General features: G+C 42.5%; 1 protein-coding gene and 1 long non-coding RNA gene across 2 annotated transcripts; one reads left to right on the forward strand and one right to left on the reverse strand.

The window, feature by feature from the left end:
• Positions 1 to 9: 9 nt before the first annotated feature.
• LOC120044922 (sorting nexin-18-like) lies at positions 10 to 6,523 on the reverse strand. The gene is made up of 2 exons (XM_038989660.1): positions 3,238 to 6,523; positions 10 to 284 (listed from the first exon to the last, which is right to left on the reverse strand). The coding sequence occupies exons 1-2, from the start codon at positions 4,712 to 4,714 to the stop codon at positions 46 to 48; spliced, it is 1,716 nt and encodes a 571-aa protein (XP_038845588.1). The 5' UTR covers positions 4,715 to 6,523; the 3' UTR covers positions 10 to 45.
• On the forward strand, positions 5,910 to 27,361 carry LOC120044923. The gene is made up of 3 exons (XR_005476600.1): positions 5,910 to 6,374; positions 26,834 to 26,978; positions 27,301 to 27,361. It is a non-coding gene; the product is annotated as an uncharacterized LOC120044923 (long non-coding RNA).

Below are 27,361 nucleotides of genomic sequence, written 5' to 3' on the forward strand. Positions count from 1 at the left end.
CTCCTCTCCTCATCCCTCTGTATCCATGCTCATCTCTCCAGGCCCTTATATGATATCCTCGTCGTACTTCTGCAGTGCCTCTTCTAGCTTCCCAGTGATCTTCTGGAAGAAGCTGATCTGCTGCTGGAGGTGGTGTTGCATCTGGCTCTTGAAGTCACGTACGCGCGTACGGTGGAAGTGCTGGATCTCAGCCAGTGTGGCGCAGGAAATGATGTTACAACGCTCGTTGATGGTTGATCCCTCCCCTTCCTGTTTCTGGCACTCCTTCACTTTGGTAAGGGCACCTGGGGAGATAGGTGGAGGAGAGAAAGAAGGAGATGGAACGGGGAAAAGATGAGTGGGGAAAGGGTTCAAGAGAAGGGTATCAAAGCTATTCCTATTAATGGTGAAAAGGAAAAATACTATATTTAGTCAAGCAAACTCTGGTTGAATCATGAATCTGTCCCTTTGAAAAGTTTTAACATGACTCAGAAAGAAGAGTTGACAATTGGTTTCATTCCCTCAGCTCTCTGTCCATATAGTAGTAGACTAAAGCCAATGCTCCGTGGTGCCACTCACACATAGTTATAATCGTCTAATTCAAAGCAGTCTGTCTGGTTTACAGCTGATTACACTGTGGAGTACTGTGGCTAAATGGTTATCGAAGGCCACAAACACTGAACAACCTATTTATAAGTGAATAGCTAAGAACAGCAATAGTTGTAATGAGATATGAACAATTAAATTGTTGCCGTGAAGGACACATACACTACATGACCAAAAGTATATGGACACCTGCTCGTGGAACATCTCATTTCAAAATCATGGGCATTAATATAGAGTTGGTCCCCCTTTTGCTGCTATAACAGCCTCCACTCTTCTGGGAAGACTTTCCACTAGATTTTTGAACATTGTTGCGGGGATTTGATTCCATTCAGCCACAAGAGCATTACTAAGTTCAGGCACTGATGTTGGGCAATTACGCCTGGCTCGCAGTCCATGTTCCAATTCATCCCAAAGGTTTTCGATCGGGTTGAGGTCAGGGCTCTGTGCATGCCAGTCAAGTTCTTCCACACCAATCTCGACGAAACCATTTCTGTTCTGGACCTTGCTTTGTGTACAGGGCATTTTCATGCTGAAACAGCAAAGGGCCTTCCCCAAATTTTTACCATTAAGGTGGAAGCACAGAATCGTCTAGAATGTCATTGTATGCTGTGGCGTTAAGAGTTCCCTTCACTGGAACTAAGGGGCCCGAACCATGAAAAACAGCCCCAGACTATTATTCCTTCTCCACCCAACTTCACAGTTGGCACTATGCATTCGGGCAGGTAGCGTTCTCCTGGCATCCGCCAAACCCAGATTCGTCTGTCGGACTGCCAGATAGTGAAGCGTGATTCATCACTCCAGAGAATGTGTTTCCACTGCTCCAGAGTTCAATGGCGGCTAGCTTTACACCATTCCACCCAACGCTTGGCATTGCGCATGGTGATCTTAGGCTTGCGTGCGGCTGCTTGGCCATGGAAAACCATTTCATGAAGCTCCCGATGAACAGCTATTGTGCTGACGTTGCTTCCAGAGGCAGTTTGGAACTCAGTAGTGAGTTTTGCAACCGAAGACAGACAATTTTTACTCACTTCAGCACTCGGCGGTCCCGTTCTGTGAGCTTGTGTGGCCTACCACTTTACGGCTGAGCCGTTATTGCTCCTAGATGTTGCCACTTCACAATAACAGCACTTACAGTTGACCGGGGCAGCTCTAGCAGGGCAGAAATGTAATGAACTGACTTGTTGGAAAGTAACCTTTATTTAACTAGGTAAGTCAGTTAAGAACAAAATTCTTACTTACAATGACGACCTAACCCGGCCATTCTACTGCCAATGTTTGTCTCTGGAGATTGCATGGCCGTGTGCTCAATTTTATACACCTGTCAGCAATGGGTGTGGCTGAAATAGCTGAATCCACTAATTTGAAGGGGTGTTCACATACTTTGTATATATAGTGTACTTGAGCTCTGAATGTGCAAGTGGAAGATTTACCTAAAGACTTTTCCGCTGCTTTAGTGAATACCCTTATCTAAAGCCATTAGACTCCAGGCCTTATCTAGGGAATTTAAATCAACACGCGCGCACACACACACACATGCGCGCGCACACACACACACACACACACACACACACACACACACACACATTCACGCGCACACACACACACACACACACACACACACACACACACACACACACACACACACACACACACACACACACACACACACACACACACACACACACACACACACATACACACACACACACACATACACACACACACACTTGGAAGAATAAATATACTAACGATATTAAATTAACTTGGACATTGTTATTTTCGGCGCTTGCATGCAATCACAGAGCCAGTCAATCATAAGCTGAACTTCTGCACCAGTGCCAGTGGAAGAAATGTGTCCAGGCAATATTGTGCAGCAGCTCCCCAGATCCCCACCCTTGGAGAGGAAAATCACTTAATCCTGAGGCTATTCCGCATTCCAATATTCCCAGGGAAACGCCGGACAAGAGGCCCCGGAATCTCCTCCTTCTAATTCTATGCCGATGTAGGCTAACATAACCTTCAATGTCACAACTGAACCTGGACTACACAGCATGTTACAAAATGGCACCTCATATTGATGTGCCTACTATTTAATAAATCTATTACAAAGTGACAAATAAGAGAACGTTGCATCCATTAGTAAAATGAGAACTAAAGAGTTCTGTTGGTAACCACGTTTCCTTGAAGACTATACCTAGCTCTAAGAGCCCTGAGCTGTGATTATAGGCTCCTTCAGCAGAGTCCAAACCTCTGATCTCACTCTTCATTGGGTGTGAGACAAAACTCTCAACTCTCTTTCAGGACAGAGAATGAAATGTCATGCCTCAAGGCCATATTCTTCAGCATTACTCAACAGAGAAAACTGTGAAAGCAAACTTTTGCCAGGATGCACAAAAGTTGTACATAATACAAAACATGTGTGTGTCATGTTACGTGATCTGAAGTAATGTTCAAAACACAAAACATTTTGCTGCGAGGGATATCCAGGAAAGCCAAGGCAAAATGTGTTTTTGTTCATCATCAACATAACATGACCCCTAGAAATAGAATGCCTATGAGAGTGCAGCCAAATTGCAACGTTTAGAGGGTCTTTGACCATTCTATGGACTCTATTTCTAGAGCAGAGACAGCTGTGACATAATCATACTGTACCTTTCTGAACATGGATGATATCAGGATAGTTGGCCAGGTGTCCCTTGTACAGGTCCAGCAGATCCGATATGGGGTCCAAATCCTGTCTGGGCTGCTCAGCAAAGTAGTCTCCTATAGCCTCGTAGGCCTCTCCTGTGAATGCTATGGCACGGTTCAGTCCTACAGAATAGGACTGCTGGTCCATCTCAAAGGCTTGGCCCAACAGTTTGAAAGACTGACCCACTTTCTGATACTCTTTCTTAAAGCCGGTGATCTGCTTCCGAGCGAACTCGTTGATGGTGGCATTCACCACTAGGCAGTTGTCATCCATCTTCTTGGTAAAGGCTTTAAACCCATCGACCTTGTTCTCTACCTCCTGTAGGTCCAGTGGAACAGCCGGGGTGGAGATGGTTAGGAAGAAGTTAGCGCCAGTCAACTCATCCTTCTCTGCCTTTCTCTTGCCCATCTTCCACGTCTTCTCGTCTGTGCTGGGGCAGGTGAGGAAGTGCTGGAAGACGTCACATCTAGCCAGGACAGGGTGGCTCGTCATGTGGTTCATCCACCATATCAAACCTTTTCTGCGTTTGGAGACAAAGTCCTGCTCAAAGCGCCCAGTGGCCTGTTTCTCAGGCAGATGGGGGACTGAGATGACAGGGAAGCGTTCCACAAGTCGAGCGTAGAGCCAGTCAAAGTGCTTGTATCTTCTATTCACCTGGCTCTGGGTGTGGGACGGAGTCAGTCTGTATGACATGTAACTCTTCATGCCTTTGAATTTTGTCTGTTTGGTGGGGTCATCGATGGAGCAGGCAAACGGGTATGGGTCTTCCTCCCACTCTGGCCCATACTGCCCCATGACAACACAGATCTTGTCCCCATCTTTGACAAAGGCAGCCGCCTCGCCCAATACAAAAGCCTCTCCGCCAGATTTCACAAAGGTTGAGAACCTGTTGAGGTTTTTACCTATTGTTGCTGAACTTTTGGCTTGGGCACTGTCACGTCTCCCAGGCAACGAAGTAGTCACTGTGTATGCTGTGGAACTAGTTCTATCATTGTCATGTTTAGTGCCAGGCTCAGCCGCCACAGTAGAGCTGTCATCCCAGTCATCATCCCAGTCATCATCACTACCTTGACTGGTCTGGTAACCATGGCGCTGGGGAGTTTGCACAGGATAAGCGGAGTGGGTCGGATCTTTAATGTTCTCAGCACGAGAGTGGGACTGGGAATAGTATGATGAATCATATCCACTTGATGGGGAGTCGGGTTGACCTTGATCCGCCGACATGCCATTATTGTTGGACGAGATGTCAGATGATTCATTTCTGAGAATCTCCACGTATGAGGCTGGAAAAAGACCAGTATCCCCTCTGCTGTTTGTTCCCTCTAGCCATCCCTCTATGTCTTGTTCGCTGTATAAAGTAACAACTTCGTTCTCAGTAATCGATATCTCTCCTAGATTTTCCGAACTAAAGTCGTACAAGGCTCTTGCCCTAAACGCCATAGTTCATAACACAAACAACAGGGGAGCGCGCGACCGAGTCCTGATAGACTATTAATTAGTCATGCGAGCGAGCCATCGGACCACCGTATCACTTTGTATTCAGCACCAAACTCTTTTTTAGTTTTAGTCCTTTGCAATTGGGCTGTAGAATATCGTCCGAAAATACATTTCAAGTTGTAAAACATGCGCTTGTATTCTCTGTAGTCTAATCGCATGCGTGAAAGTCAAAGAACAATGTCTTCTTTTTCTTCATGAAAAGGTACAACGGAGAAAGTCCTATTCCAGATGCTAAAGGCTCGTAACAGGACTAGTCCGCAGACGAAAGAATCCTGAAAAATCGAGGGTGGAGCTAGTTCTAGGCTACATTAACCACTGAGATATGCATTCAGCAGGCAACACAGCAGCGAGCAATACGTTTGGTCAAGTTTCCATATTGTTACAATGATGTCATATTTTTACGAACAGACCATATCGTTATAACGATGTTATAGTAATATTTTTGTTCATGCTGCATGCAGAGCTTCAAGCCACTGGAGTCTGTCTGTTACACAATTTTCAAAGGATTAAAGCATTTGCAATGCATCTGGTGGAGCCTCTATAGCCAGGATATGTTTTTGTTTTGTTTAAATAATCAATGTTCCCATATTTGTTATATCATTCAAGTAGACCAATAATATTTAAAACCTCAAATTATACCATGACTGTGATCATGCAACATATAAGATCTTGAAGTTTAACATTGTTTTTAAAAATCTGTTACCTGTGCTGTTAGCCCATATTTGATGTTTGAAAAAGGTATTTACTCTGTGCCATGTCGGCCCATATTTGATGTTTGAAAAAGGTCATCCTCGTATTCATTGTTAAATTGTATAAAAAAATAAAAAATTAGGCTACATGTATCCCTAATCATAAAATAGTTTGTTTGCTCACAGTGCTCTGGTGTATTGTCACGTATTAACCACTAGAGGTCCCTACACGCACATTATTAGAGAAGGGGTTACATTTTCTCACTTTGAGGCTACGTTTAATTGTCATCTTTTTCTAAGAATAACCTTGCTAGATTTAAATAGTGTAGCGGATGGGATAGCCCTGCAGAAAGGTAACATCAGTAAAGTACACGAAGCGTCTACTGTACAAAGTCACGTGACGTCCAGTGACAAGCGGGGGGATATCATAAAATCCAAGATGACTAACATGTGTACGCTTCCGGGATATTACCAAGTTTCGACACGGTGGTTGAGGTTTTGATTTGAACCAGTCAGAAGTTACTCGATAGTATAGCATCAAATAATTGTTACTTTGATGTATAGAATTTAAAACGTTTGTAATATAATCATATAGGAATCCTATGACCGGATCTAACCAAATGAAGACTCGGCGATTATCGCAGTTTCGCTCGAATATCTTTCATTACGCTTCGCATGAAAACGCTTTCCATATTTCCTGCAACATTGTGTGTATCCTACAGTCCAAACTCGGATTCTTGCTAGGGACCAAAACAAAACCATTTGAAAAGAAGGCCGTGCATAGAATTCCGAGTGTACATTTAGCCTAGCTAGTTTAGGAGAAAAGAGTGGTTTACCTGGAATACGCCAACCATCAACCAATTTCTGTTTTGGGAGAGCACGTCAAGCTACTAAAGTATTTCATGGATTTTCTGGTATGGTAATTTTCTTTGATTGTCATGTTGTCATATGATATTTATTTTCGATTTGGCATAGGCCAATTCCCCCTCCCCCTTCAAAAACCAAACAAAAATAAATAAATATTTGAGCACTGAGGGATTTGGAGGCTCAGTCTAGCTTTGGAGAACCCAGTACAAGGGTCAATCTATCTGGTCTGCAATTTCAACCATTGCAGCTGGGCCAATCAATATTGGACCTCCCTTCTATTTGGTTTTGTGATTCAGTTTTGAGCCACAGTAGTGTAGTCATACTGTTGGGTAATGCTGTCAGACTGAGATTATTATCTGGGGAGCAGTCACCAGTGGGTTTGTGTTTAAAGCTAGACTTTCCTCATTCTAATATTTTGACACATTTTGGGGACTTAATCATATCTCTTTCTCTGTGTGTGTGTGTGTGTGTGTGTGTGTGTGCGTGCACTGTTGTGTTTTTCTCATGGGTTTGTGTTTACATGTCAACATCTGCCTTCCAAATCTATCACATCTGTAGGAGATAGTCCCTAAAAAATAGCAAACGATTGCGTCATACAGGGGGTGTGATAATGTCATTTAGAGGTCTGATGACGTTTCAGGGGTCAGCATGGGGTATGTTGGACATGACAAGATAGTGGCTATCTGTAACGGGTGGGGGGTGTACTCTATACCAGGCTTGTTTTGCTGTGTTCGGGGGCTAGCCTTTAGCCCATCTATACACGTAGGGCTTTTGACCTGTCGTTGTGACTGTCTGCAGAATCATGCCATTCATTAATATGTTGTCCCTTGAACTGTAAAGTGTTTTCTCCAATGGGAAGAACCGATAAGAAAATGTCGTAGGATGGAGCATTTCCTCAAGAAAGGAAGGAAGGCTGCTTAAAATAGATCAACATGTAGGCTGCAAACCAAGGGAGGAAGGAGAAAGATGATGAACCTGCAGTATTGTACAGGCCTACATTTACACTTGACATTTTAGTCATTTAGCAGACGCACTTATCCAGAGCGACTTAAAGGAGCATGGAGCCAGTAACCGAAAGGTCGCTGGTTCGAATACCCTAGCAGACAAGGTCAAACATCTGTTGATGTGCCCTTGAGCAAGGCACTTAACCCTAATTTGCTCCAGGAGCACTGTACTACTATGGCTGACCCTGTAAAACAACACATTTCACTGCACCTATCGGGTGTATGTGATAAAACATAAATATATATATACATATTTTTCACCTAGTCGGTTCGAAGATTCAAACCAGCGACCTTTTGGTTACTGGCCCAATGCTCTTAAACAGTGGTGTAAAGTGCTACTTAAGTAGTTTTTTGGGGTATCTGTACTTTACATTTCTATTTTTGCCAACTTTCACTTTTACTTCACTACATTCCTAAAGAAAATAATGTACTTTTTCTCCATACATTTTCCCTGACACCCAAAAGTACTCGTTACATTTTGGGCGGCAGGTAGCCTAGTGGTTAGAGCGTTGGGCCAGTAACTGAAAGGTTGCTAGATCGAATCCCTGAGCTGACAAGGTAAAAATCTGTCGTTCACCCCAAAAAAAAAAAAAAAAAAAAAATGTCGTTCTGCCCACTGTTCCTGGGCCGTCATTGTAAATAAGAATTTGTTCTTAACCGACTTAAATAAAAAGTACTTGTTACATTTTGACTGGAAAATAGTCCAATTCACACATTTGTCAAGAGAACATCCCTGGTCATCCCTATTGCCTCTGATTTGGCGGACTCACATAACACAAATTCTTTGTTTGTAAATTATGTCTGAGTGTTGGAGTGTGCCCCTGGCTATCTGTCAAAAAAGGAGTTTGAAATGGTTTGTACTTTTGATACTTAAGTACATTTTAGCAATTCCATTTACTTTGATATTTTTTTACCTCCTTTTTCTTCCCAATTTCAACATATCCAATTGGTAGTTACAGTATTGTCCCATCGCTGCAAGAGAGGCGAAGATCGAGAGCCGCATGTCCTCCGAAGCACAACCCCACCAAGCCGCATTGCTTCTTAACACAATGCACGCTTAATCCGGACGCCAGCACCAATATGTCGGAAGAAACACCGTACACCTGGCGACCGTGTCTGCGCGCATGCGCTCGCCCCACCACAGGAGTCACTAGAGCGCAATGGAACAAGGACATCCCGGCCGGCCAAACCCTCCCTAACCCGTACGACGCTGGTCCAATTGTGCGTCGCCTCATGGGTTTCCCAGTCGCGGCTGGCTGCGACACAGCCCGGTATCGAACCAGGATCTGTATTAATGTAGTTAGCAGTGCGATGCAGTGCCTTAGACCACTGCTCCATTCAGGAGGCCCCATTCCATTTACTTTTGATACTTAAGTATATTTAAAACCGAATATTTGTAAACTTTTACTCAATAAGTATTTTACTTAGTGACTTTCACTTTTACTTAAGTAATTTTCTATTAAGTTACCTTTACTTTTACTCAAGTATGACAATTGAGGACTTTCCCCACCACTGCTGTTAACCACTAGGCTACATTGCACCACTAGACCTAGACTTGCATGTCTCTGCAAATCCCACCACTAGCTCTCTTGGTCGTCAAGGAAAAAGTCCTGTAGTCAGAGAGCCTCTTACGACTATTTGTGATGAAGTCTTCTCCTTGTAACCAGACCCTCTCCAGGCATACGTGGACTGTTGTAAACAAGCCTGTGTTTTGACTTAAAAAGGGATTGTTTAGGTAACAACTCCAAAAATAGAGGTATCTTGGGTGTTCTCCTTTGTCATTTGATTCGGGGAAATTCCACGGTAACAGAGACTCACAATACATGCCAAGCCATTGATTGCAAAGTTTAACAAACCATACACCTATATGCAGAAGTCTACTTTTAACAATTGCCACTGAATATTTTTACTAAAACACATTTACTTGAGGAGCAGTGCAGATGCAAAGTTTTCTAACAGAATGACAGTAAAAACTCCCTCAGTTTATGTGACCACATTTTCCAAAAACTCTTAAATATCTAGGCTCTTTTGGTTATTGAACTACAACAAGTGAAGTAGATCAATTTCCAGTATCAGAATGACGGTAACGGAATAACATCATAGGTCCTTGATCTTCTGCACTATAGATGTGGTAAAGGAGCCAATTGAATGCATGCTTTCCATTGACCAGATTGGCGCACATTCAACAAACCTGATCTAACAACATGGATATTCATCCAATCCGTCATCATTTTATGTATTGTAACAGGCCCACAATGTGGTTACTTAAGTCTGTTTTCGCTGCATAACATGTAGAAGTTGTCCCTTTTTCAGTTTTAGAAGAAGCGACTGCTAAATGCTAACTCCCGATTGTATAAACTGGTAGCATAGCTAGCATACAGAAGTTGGTGGTGGTAGCCAAAGTAGTTTTTATTAACAATAATGCAGTTGATTGGTAACGATGACATGAACATGTATTGGGGTTGACATCCATACAAACATCATACTCAGATTTTTACCTCAACATAGTGTAAAATACACATATAAAAAACCTAAATGTAGGCACATTTTAATGAGGAGACTTGGTATCATTCCCCACGGCTCTTTCCCCCACGCGTTGCAATGGAAATTCCATAGTTTTTCCCAGAGTTGGATTGACCTCTACCGCCTCTATACAGAAATGCATCATTATGAGTGCATTCTCTTAATGGGGATGTATTTTCAATAGGTAGAAAATTGTAATATCCTCCATTTGAATGTTTGGGTATAATTCTACACACTGGCAATTATAATTATCTCTGCCCCCAAACAAGACCAAATATGGTTGGTCCAGACAGGACCAGATCTTTACCAATCATAGACGTCTATGTTTCACAGTAAAACACAGTAAAGTACAGTAGAGTTCAGTACATGTCAGTAGAGTAAAGTACAGTAAAGTATGAGTTCAGTACAATGGAGTATATTTTAGCACAGTAGAGTACAGTAGATACAAGTAGAGTGTAGTTCAGTAGAATATAGGCCATTATATCATACTGTAATCTAGTCATGTGTGCTCCACTGTACTGAACTATACTCCATTGTACTCTGTACTGTACTGAACTATACTCCATTGCACTGAACTCTACTTTACTTTGCTCTACTGTACTGTGTTCTACTGCTCCATGCCCCCAGGAGAAGGCTCGGCACAATGGGGGACGACAGTGCCTCTTCCTCCTACGCACCACGCCATTGGAACTCCCTTCCAGATAAACTCAGGGCTGTTCAGACGGTTGGAGATTTTTAAAGAAGGCCTTAAGACCCATCTCTCTCGGCTGGCCTACCTTTCCCACTAGACTTTGATTGTTGCTTTCATTACATGGTTAGATATATGTTTTATTTTTAAAACTCTTTTTCTATATTTTATACACTTTGAGATTATTGTAAAATAAAAATCACCTTTTTAAATGTTTTTATTTTATGATTATTATTGATATTATAATTTCTCATTGTGGCCAATTCAATTGCAGTCATTGTGTTCAAAATCAAATAAAATGTATTTATATAGCCCTTCTTACATCAGCTGATATCTCAAAGTGCTGTACAGAAACCCAGCCTAAAACCCCAAACAGCAAGCAATGCAGGTGTAGAAGCACGGTGGCTAGGAAAAACTCCCTAGAAAGGCCAAAAACTAGGAAGAAACCTAGAGAGGAACCAGGCTATGAGGGGTGGGCCAGTCCTCTTCTGGCTGTGCCGGGTGGAGATTATAACAGAACATGGCCAAGATGTTCAAATGTTCATAAATGACCAGCATGGTCAAATAATAATAATCACAGTAGTTGTCGAGGGTGCAACAAGTCAGCACCTCAGGAGTAAATGTCAGTTGGCTTTTCATAGCCGATCATTCAGAGTATCTCTACCGCTCCTGCTGTCTCTAGAGAGTTGAAAACAGCAAGTCTGGGACAGGTAGCACGTCCGGTGAACAGGTCAGGGTTCCATAGCTGCAGGCAGAACAGTTGAAACTGGAGCAGCAGATTTTTTGTTACAGATTTTTTTTCACGGCACGTATTAATCACTTAATATTTCATAAATTGTTATCAGTAAAAACGAACTGATTGGACGGTCTTCCTTTCCTTCTACTACTGTGATCTTTCATAATCCTGATGGAGCGAAATGAGAAAATATCTTAGATATGTGGGTTTTTGGATACAGAATGACAAGACACTAGTACAGAATATTTCGTAAACTTACCAAATGCTAATAATTCCTGCAAAACAAAATGTAAATGTTGATATTAGTTGTCAGGGGCCTTTACTACTGTTTTTGATGTATTTCTGATACCTTTTTAAGATGTTTTCTTAAGACCCCTTTTCCATCTGTGACACCAGAAATCAAACACTTTGCTTATTCCACGTTTTTTTAATGGGAAATACAGACTCTGAGCTTTCATTTGATACCACATTTGATATGCTTCTAGGAACTTCACATGTTGGTGCTCATGGGTCCTTTTCCATGGAAATGACCTTCTGTAACTTGCAGGGCCATTGGAACTTATTACTGTAACAGACAATGCGGTGATGTGGTATTAGGCCTACACAAGGCTGTTCCCAGATCTGTTTGTGTCACGCTAAACAATGACCACAGGAGTTGGCAAGACGACACAAACAGATCTGGGATCAGGCTAGTGATATTACTCTGAGTCTTCATGGAGAGGAACTGAACCCCACTAGACTACTTGACCAGAGGCAGTAAATACTGTAGTTAAATTAAAGATTAGCCACTCTCTCCAGTCAATTTTCCATAGACTGTGTAGAGGAAACACTTTATTGGAGCACAGCTGTTTTAATGGGGTAAAAACGGATCCACAGGAGATTTTTAGCTTAGATGGAATCGGTGGACCCGCTGCCCCTAACAGTTGGCACGGAGACGAGAGACCAATGTTTTGTTTAACTGGCAGTTGTGTTTTTTCAGAGAGCTGCGCTTCCTCCGCTATCAGAGATGGACGACACGGTGCGTGCTGCTTTTGTGTTTATTTTATTCACATTTTACAACTTCTTTCTTTGCACATCCTCGCTCCATTCCTTTCAATTGTTGTATTAGGGACACGGATTCAGTTCTGGGTTTGGCCTGACACAGTGTGTGCTATTCAAAAAAAGGCCTTTGAGAATGTTCTGCATTGTTATAATCTGACCTCACCTCGCAGAAGGACAGGTCACCTCCATGAAAGAGGCTGTTGATTTCAGCTGTGCTCTTAAAACACAGTGTGCTTTTTATTCTCCGGTGGAAGAAATCATCATGATATTATCGATCCCCTTCATTTTTCTTGTTACGTGACAAACCGGTAGTATCGTTCAGTAGATGGGAGATTTTGTCCTGGCAAGGATAGACAACTAACTCTGCCCTTGGTTGGGTCCCAAATAAAATCATATTCCCTATATAGTGCACTACTATGGGCCCTGGTCAAAAGTAGTGCACTAAATAGGGAATAGTGTGCCATTTAGGTTGCAGACCATCTGTTTAACGCAGCTGGTCAGATGGTGACGTTTGACTCCTGAACAGATTCTAGTGTCCACAGTGACTGAATGACGGAGCAGGGCAATAGGACAAAATATCCGCACACAGTTGACGTCATGGCCTCACTTCACGCAGGCCTAGTTTTGTAACACAGATCTTGAAAATGATCAGAGATAGGCCAAACACATAGAGATCACAGCCATATAGCATGCATAAATGTAATCTAAATAAGCTATCTAAATATGGGTCTGGTATCATGTGGGGAATCAGTCACACCTTATAATTTCAATGGCAGTGTTTTCATTTGTTGCCAAAGGCTCTTGGGAAGATATCTGTGTACAGTAGTAGGCTACATTGTCTGTTTATGAAATCTGCCTACTCTTGGATATACTACATCCTGTTTGAGAAGTGAGGTCATTTTGGATCTAGTCTTAATTTCAGCTCTTTCTATGGATGGAATTAAGAACCACAGGTGTAAACAGTTCTGTTCTAGAGTCTCAAAGATTCCAATCTTTCTTTCCTCTCACTCATTAAGAAAATATGTAACTTCCTTGACTAGTGCATCTGTAGTCTCCTGGATCTGTCCTCTCTTGCCACTGGGCACAAACTGGTTGAATCGACGACGTCTCAATATAATCGTTCAACATATTGTGACGTGTGATCTATGTTGAAAATACAATGGATTTGAAAAAATTAATCAATGTAGTAAAACTGTTTTGAGGGTAACATTTTACTACAGGATTATGTCATCATGGTAACCAGATTTCAACAGATTTTATACAAGAATTGTCTATGTTGAATTTGTACCTTTTAAAACAATGTCAGATCTTCAACGTTATATCCACTATTAAAAAAAGAAGCTGGGCAGCACCTACTGGAGATGTATCTATATACAGCTACCCTTTGGTCTCGCATCCAGGGTTTAACCAAGCCCATTTTAGCTATCATATTGTCACTTTCAAATGTGCTATCGTGAGAATGATTGTTGCGAGATCCCCACTTAAAAACAAAGTAGATTCACTGTTGCTATCAAAGTCATTCTAAAGGGTAGGTGCAAATGAAATGTGACCATACTTTATTACTCATATCATCACGTTGCCCAACAAATATTATCCACATTGAAATGGTGTGGTGTACCCTCTTTTTCATAAGTCAGTCTGAGTTAGATTATTAGAGTATTATCCTTATAATACTAATTAAGCTTGGACTCATCCTTTTCTAAATTCACTCAAAGCATCATGGAAAATAGCCAGCCTATATGCCTCCCTTTTGTTGTCAGATTGGCTAGCAGCTAAGATAGTGTATTGGTGCGAGATGTGGAAACCAGTTTGTAAAACATTACCAAGACGAGTGAAAGGCTAGCCCATTGGTTCACATTCGTATGGAAAGGTTTTGAGGATAATAGTGTGAGACAGAGCTTGAGAGAACAGACAGCAAACATAATTAGCCTACCTTTCAGATCTGCTTCTAATAAACTCTTCTTCAGGGCCTTAGACTTTACCAGCTTTCTGCAGCTCAATGGAATCAGGGTTTGGAAGGACGTTTGACGTTTTCGCATGTTGACTGTATTATGAGGACCTTTTTGATCCTCAAACTAGACATGGATGTCTGACAGGGAAATGGAGCAATTGTCTGTGATCCGGTAGTCCAACCCTTTATAGATCAGACAGCCTAGCAGCCATACTGGCCCTTGCCTTCTCTGCTGCACCACCAGTGTCGTAACTGTCGTTTGATCTAAATTAGTGTGAACAGATGTCCTGTCTCTCCTATACTCTCTCTCTAGCCTCTATTTCCCAGATGAAGTTTCTGAGAGCTGCTGATTGGCTTCGTTGGATCATAACTCTGACTAGAGTCCTCTCCCTTTCCTCCTGCTGCTCTGTCGGTCTCTGTTTGGTCTTTCTCTCTGACTGTCCTCTGTCTGTTGCTGTCAGTGACTCGTTGGTTGTTGAGGAAAGCGCGTCTTTAGCCGTGGACAATGTCTGAGTGCATGCATCTCACCCTATGCATTTGCAGGATTGCCGCCTATACGGTAAGGACAATAACATGCGTCTTAAACATAATAGCTTTGAATGTATCTTCCTCCCTTTCTCCTGTCCTGTCTGTTGGTACGTTGATGATAAGTCTCTCCCTTTCTCCTGTCCTGTCTGTTGGTACGTTGACGATAAGTCTCATGTTAGTGTGATTGGCTTCGTTGGATCATACAGTATATGGCCTCTTTCCTTCTGCCCCACCCTTGACGTGTGTGTTGATTGTATAGGTCTGGGGTACTCAACTCTGACCCCACGAAGTCCGGAGCCTACTGGTTTTCTCTTCTTCCTGATCATTAATTGCACACACCTGGTGTCCCAGGTCTAAATCAGTCCCTAATTAGAGGGGAACAATGGAAAAAAATGCAGTGGAACTGGCTTCAAGGTCCAGAGTTGAGTTTGAGGGGTATAGGTGATTATACTTGCCTTATACTGTAACTAGAGAGAGCAGTTTGGGGTGAGGCAGAGACCAACCTCTGCTCCATGGCATCTCACCCTCTGCCTCCAGGCAGGTAGGCAGGATTCCAGAAGGCAACTCGAAACAGGTGTGCGGAGGCATGTTTATCTTCAGGAATGGCAGGAGTTTGGAATGTTCTGCTCAAGGACATGGGATGCGGAAGCTACCTGAACTCTGACATTCCAGCTGTGCTAGGGAAGAATGTTTTGATCTTAGGAGTCAGGAGACAATGTTACATTCTACTGCTGGTGATTTGACCTTAGGAATCAAATCAAATTGTATTAGTTACAAATGCTTACTTATGTTGAGAACTTGAGAACTTTCAGAAGAAAGTTCTTTGTTTCCGGCCATTTTGAGCCTGTAATCGAACCCACAAATGCTGATTCTCCAGATACTCAACTAGTCTAAAGAAGGCCAGTTTTTTATTGCTTCTTTAATCAGAACAACAGTTTTTAGCTGTGATAACGTAATTGCAAAAGGGTTTTCTAATGATCAATTAGCCTTTTAAAATGATAAACTTGGATTAGCTAACACAACGTGCCATTGGAACACAGGAGTGATGGTTGCTGATAATGGGCCTATGTAGATATTCCATAAAAAATCATCCGTTTCCAGCTACAATAGTCATTTACAACATTAACAATGTCTACACTGTATTTCTGATCAATTTGGTGTTATTTTAATGGACCAAAAATGTGCTTTTCTGTCAAAAACAAGGACATTTCTAAGTGACCCCAAACTTTTGAATGGTAGTGTACATGTACATAGAGTTATTAAAGTTACTATGCATAGATGATAACAGAGAGTAGCAGCGGTGTAAAAGAGGGGGCGAGGAGGGGGGGGGGGGGTAATGCAAATAGTCTGGGTAGCCATTTGATTAGCTATTCAGGAGTCTTATGGCTTGAGGGTAGAAGCTGTTTACAAGACTCTTGGACCTAGACTTGGCGCTCCGGTACCGCTTCCCGTGCGGTAGCAGAGAGAACAGTCTATGACTAGGGTGGCTGGACAATTTTTAGGGCCTTCCTCTGACACCGCCTGGTATAGAGGTCCTGGATGGCAGGAAGCTTGGCCCCAGTGATGTACTGGGCCGTACGCACTACCCTGTGTAGTGCCTTGTAGTGGGAGGCCGAGCAGTTGCCATACCAGGCAGTGATGCAACCAGTCAAGATGCTCTTGATGGTACAGCTGTAGAACCTTTTGAGGATCGGAAGACCCATGCCAAATCTTTTCAGTCTCCTGAGGGGGAATAGGTTTTGTCGTGGCCTCTTCACGACTGTCTTGGTGTGCTTGGACTATGTTAGTTTGTTGGTGATGTGGACACCAAGGAACTTGAAGCTCTCAACCTGCTCCACTGCAGCCACGTCACTGAGAATGGGGGCATGCTCGGTCCTCTTTTTCCTGTAGTCCACAATCATCTCCTTTGTCTTGATCACGTTGAGGGAGAGGTTGTTGTCCTGGCACCACATGGCCAGGTCTCTGACCTCCTCCCTATAGGCTGTCTCGTCGTTGTCGGTGATCAGGCCTACCACTGTTGTCATCGGAAAACTTAATGATGGTGTTGGAGTCGTGACTGGCCGTGCAGTCATGAGTTAACAGGGAGTACAGGAGGGGACTGAGCACGCACCCCTGAGGGGCCCCTGTGTTGAGGATCATCGTGACGGGTGTGTTGTTACCTACCCTTACCACCTGGGGGCAGCGCATCACGAAGTCCAGGATCCAGGAGACAATGCTTCATTCTACTGCTGGTGATTTGGTCTTAGGAGTCAGGAGATGATGCTTCATTCTACTGCTAGTGATTTAATCTTAGATTTGTGTTGGAGGAGCTAGAGTAATATGAGTGTGGTAGTTTGCAGGGCTGGTCTGTATATGTTCAGTATGAGGTTGCATTGTGACATGAAATCCAACCAACGTCAGTGTGGAAATATCTTAGATGTTGTGCTTAGACTGGACTCAGTAGTTATCAGATGTTCCTTGGCCAGTTGACCTATGAGAGATGTTGACCTATCAGCAAGCCATCAGATGGAAATATATCTGTTATACTGTTATTACAGAACACTGGCTGCTTAGTTTAGGCTACACTTTTCAGCAGATATGTTTGATTGGTTTTGAATGTGGCTCTGGTTAGCTAGGCCTAGGCTTTGTGATAAATAGGGCCCAGATTTGGTTGAGTCGCCAGGGCTCGTGGCTGTGGGTGTTAATGTCTGTCATTAGAGCTCTTTGGTCTTTAGTTGGCGTGCTAATGGTGTTTAAAATAGCGTTGTTCTACCTGTTCTCCTCCTGAGGGGAAATGGGATCACCAGCACTTTGCTATAGAGGTCAGACATCTTCATTCAACAGCCTCAGAGATCTGTGCTCAATGAACTGGAACAAACAGAGATGGTGGGCTACTCAGAGACCGGACACATAGGCTACAGTAGGCCACTAGGTCTACGATGTAACAACAACATCGCGATACAGCAGGGAATTCAGCAGGGAAAGGCTTAAAAACTGTCAGTTGGAGCTTGAAATGGTGGGAAATATTTAAGCCTGTGGTCTCAAATCCCAACCCCTGTTAGGGCCTAGGCTCAGTGGTATGGTCCATCTAGCAACCTACAGTTGGTGGTTCAGTGGAGTGGTGATGTTTGGACTGGGGGAGAATGTTGAATATAGGCTACTGGGCTCCACCCGGCTCAATGCACTTCCTCACTTTGATAAAGCAGGATATGGCACCCCGGCCAGTCGGTCATTTCACCTCGCCTAGGGGAATAACCCACAGTTCAGTTGTTCAGCTGAGAATGACCATGCCTTTATACCGCCTTGGCAACCACCCCTAAGGCCTTCTGGGAAAAGAGGGCCTTAACATTTTTACATGAACATTTTAGCCATTTAGCAGATACTCTTATCCAGAGTGACTTACAGGAGCAATTAGGGTTAAGTGCTTTTCTCGAGGGCACATTGGCAGATTTTTCCCCAAGTGGGCTCTGGGTTCAAACCAGTGACCATTCGGTTACTGGCCCAACGCCCTTAACCATTAGGCTACGAACCGCCCAAACAGGAGGCAATTGGAGAAAAACGACGTGGGAACGTGTGAACTTACTGGGTTGGAATGGGCCGATCTGAATGGTCCGTTTTGAGTTAGGGGAAACAAAGATTGATTGATGTCCGCTTTGTGTTTCTCAGTGATCTGTGCCACTAACCAGGGTGGAGGTAGCCATGTTTACCGGACTTGTGTGGCTGTGGGAGAGACTTGGGTGGAGGAGGTAGCCTGAATCCCATACTGACTGGTCATTACATTCATAAGGATATTTGAGACTTAATCGAAGGTTAATCCAACCCATGTCGTGAACAGCTTCTGATTTACTCATCTGATGAGCTTCAGATTTAGCTCAAGATTTACCCTCTCATGAACAGCATTCTGTGTGTTTTGGTTGGAATTTGTATTACGATCATAGATTAGCAGGCACTGAGCCTTCAGCCTTAGCTTAGACAGTCTGAATGCAGGGCCAGGGAGAAAAACGCATTGTAGGGTTGCATCCCAAATGCCATCCTATTCCCTATATATATAGTGCACTATTTTTGACCCGGGCCACCTAGAGTTCCATTTGGGTCGCACACTAGCTTTCTCTGCCAAACCAAACAGTCGGCCTCTGGGCTGTGGACAGCAGGGGACCACCTCACAGCTTAGCTCTTAGCAGAGTCCTAACCTCCTGAAATATGAAACAAATCCCTCCTGCTCTCTGTTGCATTAGCACTCTACTTTACCACTGTGTGGAGAGAGAGAGAGATTACTGAGAGGAGTAATGTGGGCTAATGTACTCATGTACACTTCTCCATGTCTCTTGGGTGAGATGGCATAGTACTGTACAGACTTCCTGATTGTCTTAGGGTAGGGTATCTCTGAGATATCATCTCTTTCAGGCAGGTGAGAAAGAAAGGCTTCTTTCTCGTAAAGATTCTAAAGGCTATAGATTAATATTGATGATGTGTCCATTGACAGAAGACCAGAGGGATCTAGACCCAGTATAGGTTGAAGTGCTTTATCCATCTCTGGTATGGTTTTCCATGTGGTTAGATTTGTGTCGTCTTTTTATTGTTTTCAAGCCCAATTGTGCACTTCCTCAGTTTAGTTGTTTGTCCCACTCTTTCTTTTCAACTTCCAATTCACAGTCCCGTACCTGTTTCCTGTTGTTCCCCCTGTCCTGTCCAGCAGGCCGGGTTCTCTGGCGTTGGCTTGGCGCTGCCCACCATGGTGACCAGAATAGGGGGTACCTCGGTCACAGTGGGCAACTTCCTGTTGTGATTCTACACCCTTAGTTTTGCATTAGTGGTCCAGTCTGTTTCTGCTTCAGTATCTAGCCAACACCTCTCTTTGTTCACTCATTGCAGTCTATGGTTCATCGACAAACCAAACAACAAACTCCATGATGTATTATGAATAGTTGTCTGCTACAGCACAGACAGTACGGCGCCAGGCTAGTTCTGATTCACTGATGCTCTTCCCCTACCTGCAATGTGTGGTGTTTGTTCAGTGGTAAAAATGTAGTGCGTTATTAATGAGGCAAACTGAAACCTTCTTCACCTGCTATCTTTTCTATCAACACAAAGCGAACACATCTTTACATGATAAGGAAGTTTATTGGGTAATATATCGGACAAAGGTACAGTATCTTCCACATTCAGAGGGTGTGTGGGCGGGTGTAGAAAATGACCCACAGCCACTACAAGAGTGAGCCTAAGTCTGGCTTTGCTGTATTAAAATCAAATCAAATGTTATTTGTCACATGCGCCGAATACAACAGATACAACCTTACCGTGAAATGCTTACGAGCCCTTAACCAACAATGCAGTTCAAGAAATAGAGTTAAGAAAATATTTACTAAATATAAAATAAAAAGTAACACAATAAAATAACAATAACAAGGCTATACAGGGGATACCGGTACCGAGTCAATGTGCGGGGGTACAGATTAGTTGAGGTAATTTATACATGTAGGTAGGGGTAAAGTGACTATGCATAGATGGGTGTAATTTGATTAATTGTTCAGCAGTCTTAGGATCAACCTAACCAGCAAGGTGTCAGTATTTAATAACTAAAGAACAAAGTCCATTTCTCACATTGTTTGTCTTGGCATGGCACTGATTTCTTAAGACACTAGCTGCAAATGAGGACATGGGATGGGTAGCATTTCACTTTACAACTGCAATGGCATTGTTTTTATGAACTAAGTTTAAGACAAACTTGATTGCATAGGACAAAAAAAACTAACTTTAAAACCCAATGTTAGGCCTAAACAGATTTTATGAGCTAGGTCTGTTTTGATGTTGATTATGAAGTTTTGGAGAGCTCAGTCCCTGCCTGCAGTATAGTCGCTGTCTGTCCTCAAGGCAGCGTTTTTCTGTCAGCGAGGAGGTAAAAATGTTTCCATAACATAGCCTGGTGTCATCCGCTCCGATGACATGGAAGTAATCTCACACTCCTCCATTTCCTTCTTTCTGAGGGATTTTCAGAGCCAGCTAAGAATAGGCTAGATATGTCTCTCTCATGTCACAGCAAGCAGCCAGCTAAGAATAGGACAGAGACATAGCCGTGGGAGGTAGGGTTGTTGAAGGTGCTGCAGCACCCCCTGACAAATTTAAATGTTTCCAAAATTATGTATTTACTCCAGTCTAAACACTGACTGAATGTGGCCAGCACATGCACCAAATATCGAAGAGCTTGTTGTGTTGAGGTCATAGATATATAATCCATAGAACCCAGCTAACACATAACGTTCTGAGAACCATATGTTTTCTTAGAGTTTGGGGAGATCATTGTTGTCCTATTGTTATATAGCATACAACTTTCTCATAAAGTTTCCTACTGGGTTCCTCGTGGTTCTATTTAAAGTAATGTTCTCAAATTGTTCCCAGAACATTAAGAAACAACGTTCTTCTGTTGGAATTTTTGTACTTCAGCATAACGCTTTCTACAGGTTTCTTCATGGTTCAATTTAAACTTTCCATAAAAACCACAACATTGGTAACATTCAATGAACTTTCTAAGAATGTTATTTTAAAACATATACTTTTCATTCTCAGCATCAACAAAACTCTATCGTATATCTTGTTAACTGATCTTAATGAGTGCTTGATTCCTTTGAAACGGGGTCTGTTTGAATAAACTAAAATGAACAGCTTTGTATGTGTTAAAAAAACATGGCATGCTAGCTTCCTGGTGGCACAGTGGACTAATTCCATTGATAAAGAGCAGAAGATGATATGCCACAATAAAAAAACAAATGTGTTTGCATGATTAATGCCTAAGCAAATTAATTTCCATGTGTCCTATCTGTGCTTGGAGTTCAAAACAGTTAACCCAAACTAAGTTAGCACTGTTTATTAAGTCTTATTGAAATGTTCTCAGAACGTTATTTAATTACCCTCAAATAACCTATCATTTCTGTTGTCAGAACTTTTAATAAAACCTTCCAGGAAAACTTTCAGAGAACCATAGAAAAATCACAAAAATGTACATTCCCAAAAAGTTTTAACTGTAAGGAAACTTATGGCTTCATTCCCACAACCAAAAACGTACATTCCCACAACTTCCAATGAACCAAATGTGCTAGCTGGGAAGGGTTTCTGAACCTCACCCTGGTCATTTGACTGGTAAACTCATTGGTATGCTCAAAATGTCTCTCAGTCCTGACTTGAATAGACTACCACAGAATGAGTCATATTACCCATAAAACCTAGCTATCAAACACGACATTTTTATTTTTCCCATTGTTTTTTTTTTTAGAAACACTTACAATAAGGGCTGTGTTTTGTGTAGGCTTTTGATAATTGTGTAAATCTCTAGGACAGGGGGACTTTTTATCAATATATTTGCCTGTATTTACCCGCCCAAAATGAAATGCTAATTAACTGCTAATGTGGCAATCATAAAAAACTACAAATGCCATGATGCTCTGGACGAGACTGCCAAATCGAGGCAGTGGTAAGAATCTCTGGATTAACTATCTGTTAGTTAAATGTATACTGAACAAAAATATAAACGCAATAAGCAACAATTTCATTTGACTGAGTTCATATGAGGAAATCAGTCAATTGAAATAAATTCATTAGGCCCTAATCTATGGATTTCACATGACTGGGAATACATATATGCATCTGGTCACAGATACCTTTAAAAAATGGGGCTCACAATGGGCCTCAGGATCTCTTCATGGTATTATTTTCTATTCAAATTGTCATTGATAAAATGCAATTGTGTTCATTGCCTGCTAATACTATAACCCCACCTCCACCATGGTGCTCTCTGTTCACAAAGTTGACATCAGCAAACCGCTCGCCCACGCAACACCATACATGTGGTCTGCGGTTGTGAGGCTGGTTGGACATACTGCCAAGTTCTCTAAAATGACGTTGGCTTATGGTAGAGAAATGAACATTCCTGCAGTCAGCATGCCAATTGCACACTGGCATTGTGTTGTGACAAAACTGCACATTTTGGAGTGGCCTTTTTATTGTCCCCAGCACAAGGTGCACCTTTGTAATGATCATGCTGTTTAATCAGGTGGATAGATTATCTTGGCAAAGGATGTGTAACTCTGTGTTGTTGTATGTGTCGAACTGCATTGCTTTATCTTGGCCAGGTCGCAGTTGTAAATGAGAACTTGTTCTCAACTAGCCTACCTGGTTAAATAAAGGTGAAATAAAAAATAAAAGGAGAAACGCTCACTAACAGGGATGTAAACAAATACAGTACCAGTCAAAAGTTTGGACACCTACTCATTCCAGGGTTTTTCTTTATTTTTACTATGTTCTACATTGTAAAATAATAGTGAAGACATCAAAACTATGAAATAACACATGAAATCATGTATTAACCAAAAAAGTGTTTAACAAATCAAAATATATTTTAGATTTGAGATTCTTCAAAGTAGCCACCCTTTGCCTTGATGACAGCTTTGCACACTTTTGGCATTCTCTCAACCAGCTTCCAGAGGTAGTGACCTGGAATGCATGTCAATTAACAGGTGTGCCTTGTTAAACATTAATTTGTGGAATTTATTTCCTTAATGCGTATGAGCCAATCAATTGTGTTGTGACAAGGTAGGGGTGGTATACAGAAGATAGCCCTATTTATTAAAAGACCAAGTCCATATTATGGCAAGAACAGCTCAAATACCAAAGAGAAATGACAGTCCATTACTTTACTTTAAGACATGAAGGTCAATCTGGAACATTTTAAGAACTTTGAACGTTTCTTCAAGTGCAGTCGCAAAAACCATCAAGCGGTATGATGGAACTGGCTCTCATGAGGACCGCCACAGGAAAGGAAGACCCAGAGTTACCTCTGCTGTAGAGGATAAGTTCATTAGTTACCAGCCTCAGAAATTGCAGCGCAAATAAATGCTTCACAGAGTTCAAGTAACAAACACATCTCAACATCAACTGTTCAGAGGAGACTGCATGAATCAGGCCTTCATGGTCAAATTGCTTCAAAGAAACCACTACTAAAGGACACCAATAATAATAAGATACTTGCTTGGGACAGGAAACACAAGCGATGGACATTAGACCGGTAGAAATCTGTCCTTAGGTCTGAGTCCAAATTTGAGACTTTTGGTTCCCAACCGCTGTGTCTTTTTGAGACGCAGAGTAGGTGAACGGATGATCTCTGCATGTGTGGTTCCCACCGTGAAGCATGGAGGAGGAGGAGGTGTGCTGGGGTGCTTTGCTGGTGACACTGTCTGTGATTTATTTAGAATTCTGAAGAATTCAGCATTCTGCAGCAATACGCCATCCCATCTGGTTTGCGCTTAGTGGTACTATAATTTATTTTTCAACAGGACAATGACCCATCACACCTCCAGGCTGTGTAAGGGCTATTTGACCAAGAAAGCGAGTGATGGAGTGCTGCATCAGAGGACCTGGCCTCCACAATCGCCCGACCTCAACCCAATATAGATGGTTTGGGATGAGTTGGACCTCCGAGTGAAGGAAAAGCAGCCAACAAGTCCTCAGCATATGTGGGAACTCCTTCAAGACTGTTGGAAAAGCATTCCATGTGAAGCTAGTTGAGAGAATGCCAAAAGTGTGCAAAGCTTTCATCAAGGCAAAGAATGGCTACTTTGAGGAGTCTAAAATATATTTTGATTTTAATTCTTATTTGGTTACTACATGATTTCATATGTTTTGATGTCTTCACTATTCTACAATGTAGAAAATCGTAAAAATAAAGAAAAACCTTTGAGTAGGTGTGTCAACTTTTGACTAGCACTGTAGGTGCACAAAATTTGAGAGAAATAAGCTCTTTGTGCATATATACGTTTCTGGGATCTTGTATTTCAGCTCCTGAAACATGGGACCAACATTTTACATGTGGGTGTGTCTTGTTGCTCCTAACCATCTCTTATAGCAAGGCTGCAGTAGGGGTCATGGCTGTTGATCGACTGGTTCAAGCTGTTGGTCATGCTCCTAACCCCAACTCTCGCTCTCTCCATGAGTTCCTAAATACAAACATCGTCAAGTTGTCTATTTGTTTGGAGACTTCCCAGTCTGGTATTGGGCTAGTGGAGCTTGGTCATCTAATCTTGTAGGCTATTGAAATTCTCAGTCAGAGAAAGCGAAAAAATTGACATGGGCAGTAGTGAAGGAACTTGCTGGCACATGCCACCTGGTGGTGGAGTTGAAATAATGAACAAATTCACAAGATGGACTTTTTAACTAATTCCGGGGTAGTTGAGGATCAGAATGTCTAGTTTTTAATTTTTTAGTTTTATTTGTTCTGAAAACGGTAGTATTGTCAACCATCTCGTGTCTGCTTTGTAACAACGTGATTTAGTCCTACGTCATGAGAGCTGAGCAGCCATCTTATTTAGAACTACTTTAGAAACATGTCATATTTAGGAGATTATGTGCCAGACTGGTCCTGCCATCACCCATCTCATAATAGTGATGTGAGAAAAAGCACTATACACTGAGTATACTACATATTAGGATCAGCTTCCTAATATTAAGTATTAAAAATAATTAAAACAGCAGTGTTGCAGTTCTTGACACAAACCGGTGCACCTGGCACCTACCAGACCTCGTTCACAGACACTTCGATCTTCTGTCTTGTCCATTCTCCCTCTGAATGGCACACATACACAATCCATATTTCAAGGCTTAAAAATCCTTCTATAACCTGTCTCCTCCCCTTCATCTACGCTGATTGAAGTCGATTTAACAGGTGACATCAATAAGGGATCATAGACTGACCAGGTGAATCCAGGTAAAAACTATGTCATGGAAAGATCAGGTGTTCCTAATGTTTTGTATACTCAGTGTATGCTGCCACAGTGCCTATCATCACCACCAGAGGGCAGTCTCTTCCCATGTAATGGTGTAGTAGTCAATGGGTGGAGTACACTGTCCCTGAATCTGTGCTGTTATCACTCATAGTCTGAGAATGGTATACCGATGTCGACTTTCAAAATCTCAACCTGACCTACCTTTTTTTTCTGTTCCTGTGTATGTAATGTTAAGATCAATTTGTTTAAGCTGCTATTTCAGACTCTGCTAGGCTACACACACAGGTCTGTAATTGGTACCAATGAGGAACATGTTTATCTGGTGCAACACCTGTGCAACATGAAAGGCTTGTCTTGTCTTATCTCCTTCCGCAAGGGGAGATCAGTGGGCTATTGTTTATATAGAGCAGCGCATGCTACTGGTTCGAGCTGAGCTTACAGTTTTACATGTGATGTTTCTTCTATGAGCAGCAGACTCTGCTTAGCTGACCAGACCCATGTCATTTCCTTTATCAGCACCCAGATAAAGGTGAGGGACCTGGGATCTGTTTCTACTAAACGGACCAGAGACCGGGTGCACATTGCTTGTTGTGTAGAAACATGACATAACCACCATGGGGCCCTTACTGTGTGTGAGACTGTGTGTGTGAGACCATGACCAGCTTCCCTGGTTTCAATAGGAGGTTTCAATAGGAGGCCCCTATTGAGGATTCTTTGATCTTCCATGTTGACGGAGCAACAGTCCCTCAATGACTTAGACCATGTTGCATAACACATCTGGAGGTTCACATTCACTCACAACATCCTGTACTAATACTATGGTACCTCAATGCATCCTCTCTTAGCACACTGGCTATATAAGTTCAAAGACGTGTGGTGTGTCACAGGATTGCGTGTGTCACAGAATTGAAATGAAAGCGAAGAGGAGAGAGGACTTTTTCTTCTTTTTTTCCTCTCCTCTCCAGATCTTACATGATCTTTGGCTGGAAACAGATGGCGTTAACAGATGTGATCCTGCCCGACATCTCCAGAGTGGCGAGTGGCGTATTCGGTGGCAGAACAGACGTCAGTAGTGTCACAGAGTAGATCAGTGGGTGTAGAATCCAAACACGAAAACACAGATTCCACAGATACTCTAGCTCTGCTCTAGCTCTGGCCATCAGACCTGTTATTACTCTAACTCTGCAGCCCTTCTCTCCACCCCTCCACCCCATCTTCACTATCTTTTTATCTCTCTTTCCCTCTGTGTCCCTCTTCTCTTCATCCGTCTCTCTCTTCTACCTCCAGTGTTTCAGGACACTGTGCTGTAAAGGACCACCCTCTCCCAGACCAGAGTATGACCTGGTGTGTATTGGACTCACAGGCTCGGGGAAGACCAGTCTACTGTCCAGACTCTGCAGTGAAGCCACAGGCAACATCGGGCCAACTACGGGTGAGACTCGCTTCACCAGAAGAAATCACTTTTCAAGTCCAAATGCTCTTTACACAGTTAGGCCTATATCACTTTTTTTTTTTGCAGTACAGCGTTCAAGTATACCATGAACTGAAACATTTAAGCTTCATTAGTTAAGTGGTGAGCCTTCAGACATTTTCCCTATCTGCTGAAAGAACAGAATTATAAGCCTTTCACAACTCATACATGTGCTTTAGGCCTACATGTGTTGAAGATGTGCTGAATACCTTTCTCTTGCCTCTTATTAAGCAAGGTCTGCCATATCTCTGTGTGAAGCTTTACATGTCATTCTGTTTTCTAGGTTTTAGCATCAAAGCTGTTCCATTCCAGAATGCCATTCTAAACGTGAAGGAACTCGGAGG

This window comes from Salvelinus namaycush, chromosome 3 (genome assembly GCF_016432855.1).
Source record: "Salvelinus namaycush isolate Seneca chromosome 3, SaNama_1.0, whole genome shotgun sequence".
Taxonomy (NCBI): Eukaryota; Metazoa; Chordata; class Actinopteri; order Salmoniformes; family Salmonidae; genus Salvelinus; species Salvelinus namaycush.